Raw genomic sequence first — 20,208 nt, forward strand, 5'->3', positions numbered from 1 at the left:
GCCCTGTCACCCTGCGGAGTTGATGGAGCTCTGGAAAGGCGTGTAAGGAAAACATGGTCTTTTTTCACAAGAAAATTCCTGACATGCCACACTAGAAGATTAGCAATATAGTTCTGGATTTTTTTTTTTTTAATTTTTCCTCTTTTGTTCGCGTCTTCTGTTTTTCCTTGTACTTGGGTAACAAATAAAGTTAAAAAGATTAAAAGGTATAAAATTCAAAAGGCTTTGTCAAATCATCAGATAATTGTTTTAACATCACTAATCCATAAGTCTGTCCCCCAATATGTTTTTGTTACACAATATGTATTTTAACGTTTCACAGGTGACTCTTGCATCCTAAGCTTTGAGAGCCATCTCTTGTCAGGTTAGGCTAAGCTTATGCTGGGGTAACAATCCCCAAACTTCAGTGGCTTAACATGGTTTAGTTTTCAGCACACAAGGAATGCCCAGCATCCCTTGGTGAAGGTCAGGGGTGAGGGGGCTCTGATTCCTATAGTCTGTCATGGACCCCAAGCTGACAGAGGCTCCACAACCTGGAAGCTTGCTGGTTACTGTGGCAAGGGGAGAGTGCCATAGAAATCTCTCACCTCCTCCCTCTATAAAGTCACTGTAGTCTAGAAGTAACAGAAGTCACTGCCATGCACAGCTGATTAGCCAAAACTAATCCTGTAACCTCACCTAATGATAAGGGGCTGAGAGAGCTATGGGATTAGAAGTATAGTTTTCTGTGTGTGGAGAGGCAGTGTATAAACAGAAAATATTCATAAAAATTCCAGGGGGAGTGCCTTTGTAAAGCACTAGAAGAAAAAATTGAAAATTGTAAAGAAAATTGACAAGTTCTATGGAACAAAGCAAGAATGAATGAACCCTTGGCTTTTTTTTTTTCCCTCTATGTTGTTATTTTGGGGGAATCTTCAGACTATTCTTTAAGTTTGATGGATGCTGGTGCAGCTGGATTCTGGCTGGAGTGAGATGAGAGTCCAGCAACACACCAGTTCTATAGGACAGGAATCCAGCCCCTGGGCAGGATGTGGAGGGGCTCCCCCAAGGCACACCCCTCTCCAGGGTGGTCTGACATTGGTTTCTCTGCTCCAGCCCGCAGCGGGCACCAGACTCTTCTAGGCTGAGGCCCAGACTGTCCTAGACATGCATACCTGGAAGACGACTGTCCCCATTGCAGGTCAGAGCACTTTGCCTCTCCTTCCTTCTCCCTCCCTCTTTTGGGGAACCTTCTATAGGGGGGGGAGATAAAGCCCAAGGATTCCCAACTGGAAACACTGGTTGGGATACTTGAGCAAACAGGTGTCTGGCCTGGGCCTAACCAGGTAACTTAGGGCTGAAGCAGAAGGGCCTGCGCCTTCTGTCAGAGTCCAGTGAAGTACCCGCCCCCATCCCGAAATGGAGTTAGACCTCAGACAAGACCTCACCCATCCCTCTCCCACTCACCTTGCTCAGATTCCCGGAAGGGCCTCAGATGTGCCCTGGCCTGTTTGGGTGGTTCTGTGGTGACTTTAGGTCTGTGTGTGCTGGTGCGGCGCTTCTGATGTTTGCGTCAGCCCAGGCCCAGAGGTACAGATGCCCCCAGGTAAAGGGAGCTTTAAAGGCCTGTGGTCTTACAGCTCAGGAGAACAGAGGTGTCACTCCTGTGTGAACACCCCTATGCACTGCAGTTCCAGGGGTCAGGGCAGTCAGGCTGTGGGTTGGTGTGAAGACATTTTGGGGGTGTTGATGGTGGAGGGTCAGCAGCAACCAGAGTCTGGTTTTCTGGGCCTCTCACCACTTCCCTGCTCACACGGAAGGCTGGTATCCCTGTCACATGTCCAAGAAGCTACCAGCCTGCCAACTCCAGAGCACAAAGCATTGAGGGTCCAGGACCCTGGAGAGAGCTGTGTGCTAAGCAGGATGCCCACAATGCCTGGGAGTGGGAGCCCCTCTGGTGAGGAAGCATAGAGGGATCAGGTTCAGGGTTCTTACAAAACACTCAGGCGCCAGAAGTTATGTGGACGACTGCCAGGAAAAAGTCACCAGGTCTTTGGTGGCCAGGGAGTCACATAGTTCAAATATTTCCTCAAAAGAACCTTTAGATCTCCCCTGACATTTATGCGAAGGCCACATTTGCTCCAGATTGTTCCCATACTCTGAGCACATTTGGGCAGCCAGAGCCAGGCAGTTTCTGCTCGTGGAAGGACTCCCTCAACTTTGCTTGTCCTCACTGGCCTGGCACAGACTCTCTTATTATTACACCACAGTCTGAGACTCTTCCTGCCTAATCTGCCTTCGTTCCCTCTCTTCTTTCCATAGATGTGAGCTGTGCATCACAGTCTGACGGCTTTTCCCAGGTCATCTGGCTCCTTCCTCTATTTTTCATAGGTGTTCCCCCAGTAAATCTCTAATCTTGTCTAATCCTATCTTGGCACTTGCTTCCAGGAGGGCCTGCACCGATACACAGGCTCAGGGTATTTTCACAAATGGAAGCTCATGTTTCACATTTCTCAATAGCTGTACTGTTTTTCAGAGAGGCAGGGTAGTATAGTAAAAAGCCTGACTTCACTGGGTTCAAGTCCCAGGTCTGTTACTTTTAGCTGTGTGTCCTTGGCCTCTGTGCCCCTTTTCTAAAACCAGGACAATGACATTACTTCCTCTTAGGATTGTTGTGAGGTTATATGAATGATTTTTATAAAGAGCACTTAGTCTCTCACACATATTAAATAATATCAGGTATTTTACCATCTCCGGTAGATGAAGGTAGAAGAGGGGAAGGATCTTATCAAGTCTTGTAGCTATAGATGAGCTTCGCTCTGGAACTCTCAAGGTTCTAGAACTCTAAGTGTATATGCTTAGTGACTTTTACCTAGAAGCTAAAATTAAGGTACAGGCAAACACATGAACCAGTGAGATGGCGTGATGCCTCCCCTAACTTTATATTATTTAACAAAATCCAAAGTATCTCCAACTTCTGTTCTTCCTTATACAGACTTTCACATTTTGAAATGTCTATCTATATAAACTGTTAACCATTATTATTACAATAGTTCACAGTTCATGATATATTTTAAAATCTCATTTGATTCTAGAAAAAGCTCAGCTAGGTGTTACCTCATAATGAATTATGAAAAAAATAAGAGGAAACAAATAAGGGTTCAATTCTTAATGGTATCTTTCAAAACCCTTAAGAGTCTGAGGACCTCAGGTTGAGAACCACTGATCTTAAAATATATATTATCACCCTTTTCTTTTGGGAAGGGAAACAGGTGAGAGAATTGTCATTTTTGAACATTTATTCTGTACCAGAAAATTTTCTTAGGCAAGACAAGGCTTATATTTAATGGCTACCTTCTTTACTTTCTAAGTGTTTAACTGGTGTCATGAGGTTATTTCACAACCCGCTTCCATTGTGAAATCCACGTACATTATCCTGAATGGAAAACTTATTTTTGTTGTTAATCATATTGATGAAAATTACAAATGACAATTATAACAACATCATGGAACCACCATGTTAGCTAGGCATTGAATCTGATGGGGCAAATACATTCTTAAAACCACCCTTCAGTTTCAGAAGGGAAGCCATTTAGTCATCTAGATGGCTAGATGAAACTACATCACCTGTGTAGTTTAAGATGAGAAACTTGCTAAATCAACAGATTTGGATAATTTGGGTATAGTTATTGTAATTGTCTATTTTTTTGGTCAATAGGATAGCCTGGTTTACATCCTAATAAAGTACTTTAGGCCTCTCCTGAATATTCCTAATGTATTTTTTAAAAATGAAGAAATAAGCTAACCACCTATGAAATGGGAAATATCGAATTATGTCATTGAGATATTAACATGTGTATTGTGTTCTTATATTTTTCTCTCCTCTCATTTTCTGCAGAGATCCATGAGAGTGAGGTTTGTGGCAGAGCTGGAGACAGAAGGTACTTGAAGCCAATTGGTTTTATATTTTGAAAAGGATTGTATCCTGACAAAATCAAGCTAGGTTTCACTAGGTGGCAATGGAGGCCATGTGAAGGTAGCAAGAGAAAAGAGGTCAGGATTTGTAGGTCCTTCCAGTAGCAGAGACATGAGTATTTTCCCTTATCAGGCCCCAGGGAAGACTCTGGAGGGCTCAGGGAAGCTGGGAACCTAGTCTTACCAAAGATCCCCCTACCCAAGGGTTGATGGAAGCAGCAGGGACAAAGGATCTGAAGATATTGGGCCAATTCGGTAAAGGTGCACCTCATCCCCAGCTAGTGTGGAGAGTCATCTGATGTCAGCAGGGATCTCCTCAGGCTTTGGTGCTAGATAAGACCATAGGATATCTGTACAACCAATAGAGATGGGGAATCCTCAATAATAACTTTAGTAAATATCCCACCAACATGCTACGGTTGGATCTCAGGGTCATATTTATGTTCATTTAGAGGCAATGTGATATTTCTAACATAGTCAGACATGTGTGCTAAGGAAATGGCTACCCACTCCAGTATCCTTGCCTGGAAAATCACACGGACAGAGGAGCCTGGTGGGCTATAGTCCATGGGTTCAGAGTAGGACACGACTGAGCAACTAAACAATTTTATAAATAATAAACTTAACAACTATTCTTATACTATAGAGATGATGTGTTTACTTGTATACTAGGCTTCCTGTTAAATGGATAAAAGTCCTTGTTAAGAACTCCTCTAGTTGGCTAAGGCCCTAGGTCCCAGAGAGAACATAATAATTCTAATATATGACAAAGTATGAATGATGGTTAGTTTCAGGTATGTGTGTGCTAGAAATCTCATCTGCCTTCCCCCCACCAATCTACTTTTATTCCCTGCTGTATCCCCCAAGCTTACCCATGTAGATATATCAAATGTCATCTTTGCCTTTTGATTTCCAATGTGGCCAAAGGGAAATACCGAGCAGTAGATAAAACGGAGGGAAGAATGAGGGCAGGTACTTCACCCCAGTCCTTCCGGGGTTCTGTCTTCCTCAAGGTTTCTGTGAGCTAACTGCATCTTGAATATTCCATTCCATTCCAGTCATTCCTCCTTCCCTTCCCCCTGCTCCTTCCTCTTACTCCTCCCCAGCTCCTATTCCAGTCTTCCCCCCTCCCTCCTCCCTCACCTCATCCTGCTCTCTCCTCTCCTCCTGTCTAGAGGTAGTAACACCATGTTACAAACTGAACTGAGTTACCTCCAAACTCATGTTAAATTCCTACCACCACTTGGGACCCGACCCCAACACAGTATCTCATAGTGTGGCTGTTTGGAGACAGAGTCTTTATAGAGGTAACTAAGTTAAAATGAGTTCATTAGGGTGAGCCCTAGTCTAAGACGACTGGCCTCCTTTTAAGAGATTAGAATTTTTAAGTTACCCAGTCTGTGGGTGACTCCTCGACTGACAACTTGGGGAAAATTCTGTTAAACTCAAATCATCCATTTTGGGTCCCATTTATTTCTTCAGACCTTGACAGACCCAGGATTATATTTGATTCTTATTCTGTTTGTTCTTAGCGTATTTTCCAAAGTTTCTGTGGTAACCATAGAATACTTTTTTCACTAAAGTAGTAACAGTGTTGTGAAGCAAAACTTCGTTTGACTAGGGGATTTTCACAGAAGACGGATTTATCGTCACAGGTGTCCCTCTTCTCCACAGACTCCCTAACATAAGATTCCCAATCTTATGTCCAAGGGTTTATTGAAGCATTGGGAACATGGCATTAATGCTGGAGCTGGAAAAGCTGCCATCCTTGTTCCCAAATCTACAAGTATGTCTAATACTGGAGGTGGCTGCCCATGCTTCCTCTGGTGGGAAACAGCAATGCTCTCCCTAACTTTAAAGGAGTGTTGCAGTACCCATTAAATATCCTATTATACTAGCCCAACTCATAGAGACAAGGTGCCTCAGGAACAAAAGTGGCTCTTATAAGCATCAGTAGAAAGCAATCCCACCCTGAGCAGCCACACAGAGGGGAGAGAAGAGAAGCTGACCTGGCAGGGTGCATCCCAGCTGCTACACCCAACAATAAAAGGAGTCAGAACTCTCTCCTTTAGTACCACCTAGATCTTTGCTGAGCCTGCTGATTTCTCAGGCTCAGTAACATTAAAGACACACTGCAAATTGCTTGCTTTGAAATTTAGAAACAAATTTTATTTAAGATCTGAAATACGATTCCTAAAATATCAACTTCTCCGGAAAACCATGGCTACACAATAATGCATTGCCTCTATCATGTTAGAACGTGCATTAGACTCAAATACAAAAACCATGAAACAAACCACCATCCTTCAACAACTTGAGCAAAGATAGAATGAATGCCTAAGGAACAACATAGATGGACTTGCAGAGGATGGGCTGTTTTACTTCAAGCACCATAAAAAAAAAAAGCACAATTGCATGGGTTTTCGGGTATATACATTAAGTTGAACCTTTGGCACTAGGAATCAGGGCATTTTTCACGTAGCATTAACACATATTAGAAAATTGTGTAGTGTCAAAGGGATAGAACCACCAGCATTCAAGCAATGTTGTCAACTAGGCAATAAAATGTTCTACTGAATGTTTCTTCTTTGTCTAATTACTGCATACACTGGTAGCAACTTTGAAATGAGAAAAGGAGCTTACACTCCTTTTATTTTCTGTTTAGGAGAAAACAGAAAACTGAAACATAAGCCCTGTTATACATTAACGATTTTAAAGAGTATCAATTATACAAGAAAAAAGACTAAGAACAAAAAGAGCGTTTACAGATACCAGACGTAACAGCGAGTGGTCAGTAGACCCTCACAGGGCTTTGCGGTGGTACTCAGCAGAAGCCACTTTATAATCGCTGGCAGTGAACAGAGACGCAGCATTTTTTGCCAGGTATTTCAGGAAATCATGCAAATAGCCCAACAATAATGCAAGGCTCTTCTCATCAAGGGGCGTGTATGCCAACATTGCCCCAATTCTTACAAATAATCTCAGGAGGTGTGGTGCCCCATAAACCTGGGACATTGGTGCATCAGGGTGAGCCAAGAGAATTTCGGCATACTGGGGCCTCTCAAATTTGTAGAGCAGCTGGGTGCCCAACATCACATTGAAATACTCTTTTATCCCTCCCACCACCTCATTAACTGCATACTCCTTGTTGTCAACATTGCCTTGTGATCTTTTGCAGTTGGCGTATTCTTCCAAAATAGTATCCACGTTTTTCTTGGCTGGGAGTTGGAAAAGTTGCTTCTGCCTGGTGACTAAGTCCCAGTCCTCAACAAGCCATGGTTTTAATTCTTCAGGAATCTTCACCTTAACTTCCATTCTATTCTTAAAAGCATCCTCACTTTCAACTGTGGGGTCTGCCCGGGCCCTTTTCTTCCGAGGTGGCTGGGGTGCTTCGCTGGTGCTGCCACCATCTCCATTCCCAGGGGTCTTCTGTTTGTTCCTTCTGGTCTTCCTCACCGACCCTGATGGGGGGTTCTCAGCAGAGCGACCCCCCCATCTGCCTGGGAGTGCTGCTTCCAGATTCTTCTGCTGGGGACCAGCTGTCTTCTTTCCAGAGGACCCTCTCATTTTACTTCTTTGCATATTGCTTCTAGTTGGTTTTTTGAAATTGTCTTCTTCGGCAGATTGGTGTCCACGGGTTTGAGAACCCTGCTTTCTGGAACTCATTCAACCCTGTTTTTATTCCAACCACTGTAATATATAAAACATTTTATTTGGTTGTTTTCTATGGAGACCTTGAACACAGTGTGCTTCCTAAAGGCCTATTAAAGCACAACACACACTACTCTCTTGAAATCTGGATTTCAGATCCTATTTCAGGGCCAACCAATTAATTGTTAGTGACTTACTACCTCTGCTCACTCTTTGATCCTCACTACCCCTCACCCACTACTCTCAGCCTACCCAGTCACTCATCAGACCTGCCCATAAATTAGTTTTTTGATGTTACTCAAAAGACAAGAATATAATTTCAGAGAAAGAATGAATTAAACTACAAAAGGCAGTGGAGGTGAAATTCAGGATTTCTGAACAGGAAAAATGACAAGACAAAAGAAACAAGAAAGATTAATTTAGCTGCCTGGAAGCAAAATGCGTACCAGCAAAGGTTTTTGTGTAAGTCCAGGTAGGCCTGAACTAGGCTGATGACAGAGTCAAGAGAAAGTGAACAGAGAACTTGGTAAATGAAGGAGAGAGAGGAGTCACAGGTGGCCCTACAATTTCAGGTCTGGGTAATTAATGAATTAGTAAAAGCACCAATTTTTAATGGTTTGGAATTAGTAATAAAATAGGAAACAAGTTAATTCATTCATTCAAGTTAGTCTTCATATATTACTGCTTATGTACTTTGGAACAGGTATTATGCCAGGTATTAGGGATTCGAGTATCTAAAGTGACAATTACGAAACAACAAGGTTAGTATAGTGATAGTTATATAAACACAGGATATTTTTAGAGCAAACAAGAAATGGTACCTAATGCTACTTTCAGCAATAGCTTGTTGGCGGTGATAAATTGGTGAGGGATAAAGTCCATGATGACTGCCAGGGTTTTGAGAATGGGTGATTAGGTGATAGTCTTATCACCAAATAAGACTGTATCTAGAAGAGGAGGAAAGAGACTGGAAAGGAAAGTTTGGTATAGACCTATTAATTGTGAGGTATGCAGTTAAACATGTGACTTTAATGCTTAGGTGAGAGGTCAGAAGCAGAAATGGAGACCTGAGTGTAATCATCATATAGATAGGAATAGAAATAGTTCATGGAGGATAGAGGAAGAACTGAACAAGTCTAGAATTCTGGTCAAACCTAAGAAAGAATTATACTTAAGGGATGAGCAGAGAGAAAGACTACCAAAAAAAAAAAAAAAAAAAAACACAAGCAAAAATGGTCCAAGCAGCCATACGAGAATTAGGACAATGTCATTTTGGAATCCAAAGAAGTTGAGAATTTCAAGAAGGAAAAAGATGATTTACACTGTAAAATGCAGCATAGGGTTAGTGAGATAAAGATGAAAACAAGTTTTCTGTGATTCTTATGGAATGACAGATTAAACAAGTCCTTTGACTTACGCAATCCTCTTCTTTCCCTGCCAAGAACTCCTAGTGTTTTCCCAGATGGAATCTTACAGATCTTCTGGGATGGTCGTGGAGATGAGGTGAGACACAACCTAGAAAGGGGAAGCAGGCATCACAATGACCTTTTGTGAAATCCAGGAAAAAGAAAAAATAACCTAACTTTAAAACATGTGGTTTACAATTGTGATATCAGAGAAAACACATGGTTCTGCTGTTAGACATACTTCTACTTCAGTTAGGCTGTCATTTATGGGTTGTGAGGCTCTGGGCAAGATCTGTTAAGCTTTCTTGGCCTCTTTCATCTATGGAATGTGGCAAATTACCCCTAGGTAAGAATTTCATAAATACAATGTGGCTGAACAGCCAACACAGTACCTTGCAGGAGTATCTGCATATGTGAATAAGGATACAAGGATGTTCATTGCAGTGGTGTTTGTAATACTGAAGAACTGGAAATATCTATTCTTCAATAGGGAAATGACAATAGAAACTATGATGTATGCACACCACGGAAGAACATTCAAATGAATTAAGCAGATTCATGTAGTGATGTGGGATGATAGTCAATTATACACTATTAGGTAAACAGGCAAGTTGCATAATGTATAATGTTTACAACAGGATCCCAGAGATAGCCCAAGTGGAGAAATAAGCATGTTTTAGATAGTTCTTATGAACAGCGAGGTCCAACTTCTGTGTTTTAAACTGACGTGTATACATCAGAAAATATCTAGATGAATAAATATCAGACTATTAAAACCAGGGTTCCCTCTGGGAAAGAATGAGATGTGATGGTGGACAAGCCTGAAACCAGGTTTCTCTGGTAACCACAATTTTAACCCATAGAAAAAGCCCTTTTGCCAACTGCTAGGCCCCCTGAGATTATGTGAGCAGGTGTCAGGGAATCCCTGAAGGGGAAATGAGGTAAGTAATACTAGAAAACTAGAGCCCTGCATCAGGGAAGTCAGTTATTGGCAAGAGGCCTGGGTGCTATCACTAAGCATATGATTTCCTCTGACAGAACACAAAGCTCTCAGCGGAAATCCGAGCAAAGGTGCTCTTCAGCATCAAAATTTGTGACTACAGACACTGACCCTGTAGGAATCAGAACCTTCTGGCTGAGAGGGATATATAGACACATCCTGTTAAGGATCAGATGTGGTTAGTGTTTCATGGTATTACATCGTAAGCTACTAGGCTTACAAAATGTTTCTTACAAAAATTTTACTGTAACTGGGACAGAGGGGACACAGTATGTGAGGATATCAGAGTTAAGTAATAGAGGTGATATCCAGAAAACCTACCTGAGGAATAATGGGCAGAGCTTCCACAAACAAGGGGACAGTTAAAACACCAACTACTAAAAGCAAGATGGCCCAGTGCCAAGCAGACTGCAACACACACAGAAGTGGAGCAAGGCTGCAGAGAAGTCTTCTGGATGTCACACTGGTCATCAGCAGTTCCTTACCGAGGAACCTAAGAATGACCGCTGAACCTCCTGTATATTATGGCATCGATTACACTTATTTATGCAAAGAAAACCATAAGGATTTCTACATGGTTTTCATTAAGTGGGTGTATTTCATCATTCTTTACAAATTCTATTATTCATATCAAGTCCAGAGTTGAATGAAATGTCTGACACTGGACAGGAAAATACCCAGGTTTGTGCTCAGACTGAATAAAGCCAAGGAAGCAGCCTTTCTTAGAATGGTCTCAGTACCTTTATTTTCATCTGAGTATCCCACAGATCAACCAACTATTACTACCTGGAGTCAGAAGCCAGATATCAAAGGGAGGAAAAACCATCCTTTTGATGTCTGTCTCCTACTTGTAATACAAACTTATTATTAGGGTCACTGCACTTTGCACCTCCCTTGCTAGAAGTTTACATCACTCCATCACTTGGTGACATACATGCTGTGGATATTCCTCATTAAAAACATTAGCACTACACTTTGCTTTGAGCTGTTTTAAACTGAATGTGCCAGTTTGAGTTTGTTTACTGGCTTGGTGTACCTGTTATTTGCATCATGCTTCCTCCCTTCAGCTACCTCATCTACCAGGAAAAGTCCCATTAGATTTCCTAACTTCTCTAGCCCCATCTCTGATACCATATGAGCTGTCAGTACTTCACAACTTAGTATTTACTTAAATGTTTCACCTGTTCTGCTTATGGAACTACACCACTAATCTCCACTTGTCATAAGCTTTGTGTAATATGTATCTCTCACTTTCTGCAGCAGCACTTAGGTCCCTTCTGGGTATACATTAGTGAATCAGTGAGGTGATTCAGCACATGGGGAAAACGGAAGCACAAATTAAGAATGACGGTCATCAAATATTTTCCCACTTGTTCCCTACGTCAGTTCTAGGGTATGCCAGAGAAAACATGTTCGTATGTTTGTGTTAGTTTTCTATCTTCCATTTCTGTGTAAATCCTTGAAGGTTTGGTATCAAATCTTAGATATTTAAAACCTTACTATTTTGACGGATCATTTCCCCATGTTAATAAGGTTGGAATATGCATACATCTTGAGAGCTGTATGAGATGAAACCAAATGGGCATACTTTCTAACCACCCTCTCTTTCTGGAAAGTGATTCCCCTCCTCAATTTATCCTGTAATTAAAAGATTTTTTTTTGCCCCCAGATGTGGATTTAGTAGCTTAAAATATGCTGCCAAATTACTTCTCTCACAATTTGTACCAATTTTCAAACTCACAACTCTGGTGTGCACTGTAACCTGATAAGGAAAATAGGTGCTTGTTATTTCTTTTATTAGCTGTCTTGGTATTTTAAAAAAATGTGTTCCCTGGCTAGGTATATTTTACATGTCCTCTATTCATTTTGAGTTGCTTCTTAAGTGTTTTTTATAGTTGCTTATCAATTGTCATATCTGGGCAAATATTTCTCCCAGTTTATAGTGTCTGATGAGATTTTTAAAGATGCATATGATGAAATATGTGGTTTTTCCATTAAGCTTAAAAATTGATGACATTTTAATGGATCTTTAAAATATATTAATTCCTCAACCCACCCAAAAACTATTTATGTTGTGAACTGAAAATCTATATTCCCAAGTAATTAATTTTGTGGTAGCATTTGAGTAATAGTTCCTTTACATAATCATAAAACTATTACATAATTATAAACACCAAAATATATAGATATGGGCATCCTCTTACCACCTTCCCTCCCTCCCTGATCTCAGAATATGTCTTCAAATCTTTTTATGTACACATTCACACAGAAACCTACTTTTAAAACTAAATGTGTCTGTAATGCTCTTATTGTGATTATGTATCATGGATTTACACTGTCTTGACAAAGGTGAGACACATATTGCCCCTCACGTTTTCTCACTTTATCACAGGCATCTATGGCCACATACTTAGCTCATTCTTTTTAACATCCACATCATTCTACAATCTCCACGTAGTATAATTTAACCAGTCCCATATAAACGAACATTTAGGCTGTTTCCAACACTTCATTATTACAGAAATGTTGTTAACAGATATCAGTGTATAGATATATTAGCGAATTAAGTAAGTATTCAGAAGGGCATTCTCAACTGCTCAAAGGGTTTGCTTATTTACAACTTTGATGACTTAAGAGGTAAATTTAATTTGTGAAGAAATGTTTTAATTTGTACTCCCAGCAAAAATGTTAAGCTTATTCACCCACAACTTCAGCAACACTGGATAAACATCTTTTTGGCAAAAAAAAGGGGGGGAATCTAATATGTAGGAAGATATTTTTATTTGAATTTGTGTGATACTGAGCATATGTTCAGATATTTGTACGTATCCATCTCTTATATATTTTGTCCCCGTTTCTACTATGTTGTTTTGTCTTTTATTTTAGAAATATTTTTTCCAAACTGTCATTATTCTTCTAAGTGGGTCACTGTGTGTATAAAAACACAAATGTGTCAACTTTTCCCTTTGTGAACTTTGGCATGTCATGCCTGGGGAAAATGCTCCCAAATCAATATTCTAAATGACTTCCTGTATTCTCTCTCAGTATTTTAGTTTCTTCCAAATATTATGCCTAATTTTTTTCTAATTAATAGAGCCTATCCTTTCCCCACTGATTTGAATTGTTTTATAACATTCTAAATTATATGGATCTTTAAAGGTACTTAGTTTCTAATGATTTTTGATTATTCCATTTTTAAAGGTATCACTGTTTCTAGGTTATCCAGTCTGTCATAATGATGGCTCCTCTCCCACCAGTATCAACACTGGTTTAATCATCATAATTTAAAGACATAAATATTGCCCTGGAATTAACACTTATAAAGGGGTTCCAAGGATGTTTGGTGAAGTATAAATTAAACAGAAAACCACTGGGGGTCAACCTGGAGGACTATCAATAGTGATTTGGCAAAACAAAACATGGCTTACTCTTTATATGGACTATCATACTAGTTAAAGGAATGCCACTGTGAATGGAATCAAACATCTCTGTAATGGACATGAAGACATCCAAGGCAAGTTGTCAAACAGTATCTATGATAGCATATTTATGTAAAAGAAAACACCAAAGAATATTTTATATATATATATATCCTACATTTTAAACAGGTGCATAATTTAGAGATCTAGAAGGAAATAGAACTGATAATATAGTGGTTAACTCTGAGGAGAGTAAGAGAAATGGGGGCGTGAGGAAAGGAAACCTGGGCCTACTCTGTAACATTTTAGCTTTGTAAATTATGAGACTGATTCACATATCAATTAAGTGACTAAAGATTTACACTAAAATATGCATATTTAAAATCATTATTAATTTTCGGATCTATTCTTATTCATGGTTCTAACATACAGCTGGACTTAAGCACTGTATATCATATACTTTGTATGCATAACATTTGAACTGGTTTCCTTCTCCCCTTATGGATTCTGTCCATCCTCAGAGGCCCAGGTCAAGGTCCTTTTCCCCCTCGAGGCTCCTTCAGGTTACCTTGACCCTTGCCTTCTCTGGGCTGCTACTGGCCTAACAGTCCACCTCTCTTTCACCTTTAATCATTCTCCAAATAGCCTCCCATGAAGAGGTTCTGTGCCCTCCCCTTTCCAATCTGTTGCATCTTTCCCACCAGGGCAGTGTGCCCTCCTCTGCAACTTAGCTTTCAGAAGGGGGGGGGGGGGGAAGTAGCAAGGAAAATATAGTGACTCCATGGGAAAATAAAGCTGTCAAGAGACTGAAAAACCTTCTTTCATCTCCTCACCCAAATGATGGGCTATTCAGGAATACAGACTCCATTTACTGACACTTTTGTGTATGACTGTGTCAGAAATGAATGTGAACAAATCCAGTGGTTTGTTGGAATAAATCTTTAAATGCATATACACCGTGTCAGTTACATTTATATCAATTCTGGATCTTGGAACATTAATGTTTAACATTTTATTTTTTGAGTCTGAGACAAAAGAGGAATAATATAAAACCTGTTAGCAGACTGAATATGGTTTTGATTTGCTAGTTAAAAATTACAGTTTCTAGAAATTTCCTTATAAATAAATATGATCAACATACTCAATACCTTTCTAGAGTGTTAGGATAAGTCAGAAGTTATAATTTCAGAATTCAGTTCTAGTAGTAACCGCTGCTTCTGGAAAATCAGGAGAGAAATCAACAGTATTATTATTATTAACAACTCCAAAAAGGTATCTATTGCTTTTATTAGCACGTGTGTGCATGTGTGCATATGCACAAGTGTGTAAAACAGGATGTACCAGAAGGACTAATAGTCACAATGATTAATTAAATCAACTACTTATATGTGCCAAACAATTTACATGTAATTTCCTTAATAATCCAATGAAGTAGAAACCATTATCTTTATTTTACAGATGAGGAACTTTAGAGACAAAGTGAATAAGTATTCTGCCCAGGATCCTACAGTGAGTGGCAGAACCAGGATTTAAATTCAGGAAGTCAGTATTTGCTCTTGACCACTCAATTATGCTGCATAGGGAATGCCACAAACTTTAAAAAATATATATATAGATGCACGGCTCTAACTATAGGCAGTATTAGAGAGTATCCTTTACCAAGGAATGTAAGATTACAGGGCCCACTGATTTTTAGGCACTTTCTATACTGAAAGCACAGATGGACTTAGCTCCATCCTTCCATTCTTAGAATGTAGAGTGCTTTCCTCGACAGGCCCTTATTAATCCTCAAAATATTCCTAGATAGTTATCAAGGTTATGTGGAATTATCTTGTTTGAGAACTGAGGCCAGGAGAAGGGAGGCACTTACCCAAGATTCTGTAATGAGGGATGTTCTGCAATCAGGATCAGACCTGATCCTCACTACACAGCAAACTTAGTTTTTCTGATGGTAGTCTAGAAGGTCAAACAAGGGGACAGCAAAGGACATAAAGATATGAGATGAACGTTTTGTTTTCCACCAATGCATTTTAACATACACAAAGGACACCAAAGCTGATAAAAAACGTACAAGGTTTTTCCCCCTTTCTTGTGGCTACATTTTTAAATTTACCTTATTGTACATTTATCATGATTTCCGATAATTTGTTTTTGCTTTTTTCTAAGTTTTATTAAGGATAATTTCAAATGGATAAAAATGTAGGGGAATAATATAAACCTTTGCGAATCTATCATCCAGCTTCAACAATTACCAACTGAAGGCCATCTTGTTTTATCTGTAACCCCACCCACTGCTCGCCGCCCCCCCCCTCTTGTTTTTCTCAAGAGCACTGAATAGCTGACTTTCTGTATTTTATTATGGAAAAATTCAAACATATACCAACGAAGCTAGAACAATACAAGGAATCCCATAAGCTCATCACTCAGCTTAAACGATTAATTTAGTGTCAATTTTGTTTTATCTATGCCCCTCGCCACTTCCCCTTACCGCTGAGCTAATTCTGAAGCAAATCCTAGACATCAAGGTATTTTGAAGCCAGTCTGAATGCTTTTATTGTTTAATTCGTATTTTCGTATATTTCTGTAAGCTACAGGCAATTTGAAAACATAACCACAGTATCATTACAACGTCTAAAACATCGTCATTAATTCCTTAAAAAAATCAAATGTCGAATCCGTCTTTAAAATTTCCTGATGCACCTTTAAGTATTTTTTTATAGTTGATTTCCCCGAATCAGGATTCAAACAAGGCCTACTCATCGCATGTGGTTCATCTCCAGCTAGCTCTCATTCCTCATTCTCCGTTTCTCCCCACCCCCGCTTTTTTTTTTTTAACTTTTCAATACGGAAAATTCCAATCCCCGCTATTTTGAGGTAATTGTCAAATAAATTATTTCATTGGTAAAGACTGATACGTCTCTTTTGTATCTCGAATTTCTTTTACGGAAGGAGGTGATAGGAAAAGCACTGTAAGGAACGACTTTACATAATTTTACGTTTTTTCTCACTCTATTACGCGGGTTTTTCTCTCCACAGTAATAGCTAACGTCTTCCGGAGCCACGGTGCGTATTAAGTTATTATACGTATTACATTACCTAGCAGTCGTATATTATACGCTCTAATATACAGCACACGCCTCTGAGGCACAAGTCTCTGAGGCAGATACTATTATTATCACCATTTTACAAACATGGAAACCGAGACACAGAAAGAACAGCCAGCCCAAGCTGGGCGTTGGCGAGTAGGAATTCGAATCTAGTTCTGCCCGATAGTAAAGCCATTAATCAATCTTGTCTGTATACGCGACGATAAGAGGAAATCGTCAACCCTTTCTCCCCACCCCCACCCCGAAACCTGAAACGAGGATCCAGTTCTTTCCGACAGACGACGACGTGTGATCACTGCCGACTCTCCAACCGCCATAGTAAAGCCAGGTTTCTCTGGCAACTGATATCCATAGGCAGACACGTCACCCTGGAGGCGGGCTTATGCCCTACAGCCAATCACAATCGTCTCATCTAAGTTTTAGAATGTTCTATAACCAAATGATTGGATGAAGCTCACCACGTCAGCAATGACACTCCGCCGCAGTAAAGGCGGGTGCTAGCAACCTGCTTCTTCACCGTTAAGGCTTGAAGGAAACCAATTACCTTTCTCCTTTAGTGAGGGCTCTGACCAATGACGTTCGCCCTCTTAGGTTTTCAGCCCGCCCTCCAAAAGCGCGACAGCGGTTGGGTCATAAGTCTATAGGGCAGAGTGTTCACGTGGCCCACTTTCACGACCCAGAGTTCCCCTGCCCAGAGGTTTCTTTCTTTTTTTTTTTTTTTCCTGCAGGGAGGCATTGTGGGTTCCCCCCCCCAACTGGGAAAGGAAGTGTCTACGTGGCCTGCGGAAACAGGATGGGCGGAAATGAGCTAAGGTCCCCGCGAGTGGGGAAGCGCTAGGTCAAATCTGCGGCCACGCCCCCGAACCTCTTGCGCAACTCCCGGAGGAAAAAAAAAATAAAGGTTGACTGGGGGTTTTGATGTGTGTGCGAGTTGGGGGTGGGGGGTACTGCGGGCGCGCGGTGTCAGGGCTCCTGTGCGCAAGCGAGCCCGCGTGGCCTTGGCGTTGGCGTGTGCGCGAACGCCAGGCCTCGTGGCGCTGGAGGTGGCTGGTGTGCGCAGGCGTGCGCCCCTAGCGTCGGGGCTGGTGTGTGTTCTGGGGCGGGTGCGTGCGCGTGTGTGCGCGCGTGCGCGCGCGCGTTCTCTGCGGATCATTTTTCTACTTTATGTTTGAAAATTATTCTTATAAAACGGAAATTTAAGCAATTAAGTTATGGCGACCATCACTGAGATAAAGGGTTTTCGCTAGAAATACTTCGGTCTCCCCTATCGATTTGATTTTAAACCCTAAAAATACACTTTCTTCCCACGTCTATCTCCGAATCAAAAATCCCGTTCTAAGCCGTAGCCCAGCAGCGGTTAACAACCAAATCCCCCATTCGCTTACTAGCAGTTCCAAAAAGCAGCTTTGCTGTTCCCTAATAGCCGTCTTCCCCCAACCCCCGCTCCTTCCCCCGTCCATCCCCCACCCCCAAGTTGCGTCCAATTCTGCCACAATATTTTGCTGAGAATATCTGTACACGACAGACTTTCCCTCCACTAGGGACTCCGAATTTCTGTGGGGGCTGAGGCTCTCTTACCTGCTTGTTCTGATTTCCAGGCAGAGTGCTCTTAACGCAAGTATGCACTCTAATTTTCCAGAAAGTTCTCCGTGTGAGGTTTATACCTTTTGAGTTTGCCACTAGATGCCGCCAAATTCCAGCAAAGGATTGGCTGTTTGGTCCCTGGAATTATGGGATTCCCCCATCCTTTTTTTTTTTTTCCTGATTTGCTGAACTTTCCAATCTATAAAGATCATATATATCTCTCATTTCTCGAGAAAAATCAAATTAACTTATTAATAGCCCTACCAGGTAGGGCTCTATTCAAATGTTTACCTCCTTTCTTTACTTCTTTCCTCCTTAAAAAAAAAAAATTCCCTCCTCCCATCTCTTTCTTCTTGCCTTTTTTGGGGGTGCTGCTGCTGCTGCTAAGTCGCTTCAGTCGTGTCTGACTCTGTGCGATCCCATAGACGGCAGCCCACCAGGCTCCCCCCGTCCCTGGGATTCTCCAGGCAAGAACACTGGAGTGGGTTTCCATTTCCTTCTCCAATGCATAAAAGTGAAAAGTGAAAGTGAAGTCGCTCAGTCGTGTCTGACTCTTCGCGACCCCATGGACTGCAGCCCACCAGGCTCCTCCGTCCATGGGATTTTTGATGAATGACCCCCAAGCACTGATGCCGATGAAGATACGAAGATTCTAACCCTTTCTGTGGGGTTAGGATCTTTTCAAATGCTGCCACCTGCCCCCCTTTACCACCTCACCCTGACCCCTGCTCTGCTGCAGGGAAAACACAGGTGGTTTTCTGGTCAGTATAGACATTTGTCTTCACTGGGCTTGGACCCTGGAATTGAAAACTGATCTTTCACTTTTGAAATTATGATCGGATATTTGTGTTTTCACCCTGTCTTCTGCAGTAGTACAGTTAAACTTTATTATGTTTTTGGAGTTTAGAGGCCTAATTAGAGGCCTAATTTTGAGCCCGATTCCACCACTTACTAGTTCTGAGAACCTGGGATTTATGTTCTGTGATCCTCAGTTTTTTTGCATGCTTTCTATATTTTAGATGTTGTGTCGTATCACATGATATTCTTTAATTCTTCACAAAATCCTTGTTAGAGGCATACTAATAAAATCAAACAACACAAGTTATACTTATTTCAGTTATAGATTCCATACGTTTGTGTGTGTGTGCATATGTGTGTCTGGGCACACACGTGCACACTTTGGGGAGGGGTGGGATTTAGAGCAGAGGTTCTCAAAGTGTTTTCCAGACACACCAATAGCACCACCTGGTGGGGAATTGTCAGAAATTTAGATTCGCACCTCCAAACTAATTAATCAGAAATTCTAGTAGTTGTTAGGGTTTGGGTGTCTGTGTTTTAACAAACTATTCTGGTGATTCCAATGCACACTTCTTGGAGGGTAGAAATATAATGCTTATTTTTGTACACTCCACTAGAGGGTGCTACAGAATGTAAAGCAAAATAATAAACGTATATGTTTTTTATTGAGACACCCTGCATGTTATCTGTCCTGTTTCACAGATGAAAGACTGTTGTGAAGTGGTGTATATTATTTTGTGCATACAAAATTTGGGAGCCAGGATTGAACTTTACCTGCCCTTTGAGCCCATGCCCTTGACAGTACTGTGTTGTTCAGCTGCATTGTCTTGTCTTTTGGGGCCTCAGAATACATTATATATACCTTGTTCCCTGCCTTGGCTAACATTGACTGGAGTATCAAGAATACGGCAAGGAAGCAAACCAAATAAGTGGAAGTAGTTTGATGATTTCATACCTTCCCTCAACTCCATTCTATGAAAGATAACATATGAAAGCTCATAAGTGTTTCCTTTCTTGCTTTTATTTTTCCCAAATGCCCCCTCTACCTTACAGTTATCTTTTTTAGTTTCTGTCTAAACCTCTTCTGTGTGGGGCTGAGGTAAAAGGGTGGTGAGGAAACACAGTTGCTGAAAGCCACACTCTATATAGCTCTAACCTATTAATCTCAACAATAAGCCTACAAATTAGGCGATGATTATCCCTATTTTATAGACGATGAAAGTGAATTCTAGAGACTATAATTATCTCTCTTTGGTTATATAACTTGTGAGTAGTGGAGCCTAGGTAAT

The 20,208-nt window shown here is 40.9% G+C and overlaps 1 protein-coding gene across 5 annotated transcripts; it reads right to left on the reverse strand.

Moving 5' to 3' along the window:
- Positions 1-6,097: 6,097 nt before the first annotated feature.
- MORF4L2 (mortality factor 4 like 2) lies at positions 6,098-18,236 on the reverse strand. Of its 5 annotated transcripts, XM_005700188.3 has the most exons (6): positions 16,786-16,866; positions 15,919-16,018; positions 15,301-15,386; positions 14,579-14,647; positions 9,023-9,120; positions 6,098-7,644 (listed from the first exon to the last, which is right to left on the reverse strand). In XM_005700188.3, the coding sequence occupies exon 6, from the start codon at positions 7,618-7,620 to the stop codon at positions 6,757-6,759; it is 864 nt and encodes a 287-aa protein (XP_005700245.1). In that variant the 5' UTR covers positions 7,621-7,644; positions 9,023-9,120; positions 14,579-14,647; positions 15,301-15,386; positions 15,919-16,018; positions 16,786-16,866; the 3' UTR covers positions 6,098-6,756. The 5 variants fall into 5 exon arrangements, with proteins under 5 accessions (XP_005700245.1, XP_005700244.1, XP_005700243.1 ...); XM_005700187.3 differs by lacking the exons at positions 15,919-16,018; positions 16,786-16,866 and adding an exon at positions 18,116-18,236; XM_005700186.3 differs by lacking the exon at positions 15,919-16,018 and having other exon boundaries at positions 16,786-16,907.
- Between the last annotated feature and the right edge of the window lie 1,972 nt (positions 18,237-20,208).

Source organism: Capra hircus (genome assembly GCF_001704415.2).
Source record: "Capra hircus breed San Clemente chromosome X unlocalized genomic scaffold, ASM170441v1, whole genome shotgun sequence".
Classification (NCBI taxonomy): domain Eukaryota; kingdom Metazoa; phylum Chordata; class Mammalia; order Artiodactyla; family Bovidae; genus Capra; species Capra hircus.

Coding starts and splice junctions, on each gene's coding strand:
- MORF4L2 (XM_005700190.3), bottom strand. CDS start 7,620: ATGAGTTCCAGAAAGCAGGGTTCTCAAACCCGTGGACACCAATCTGCC.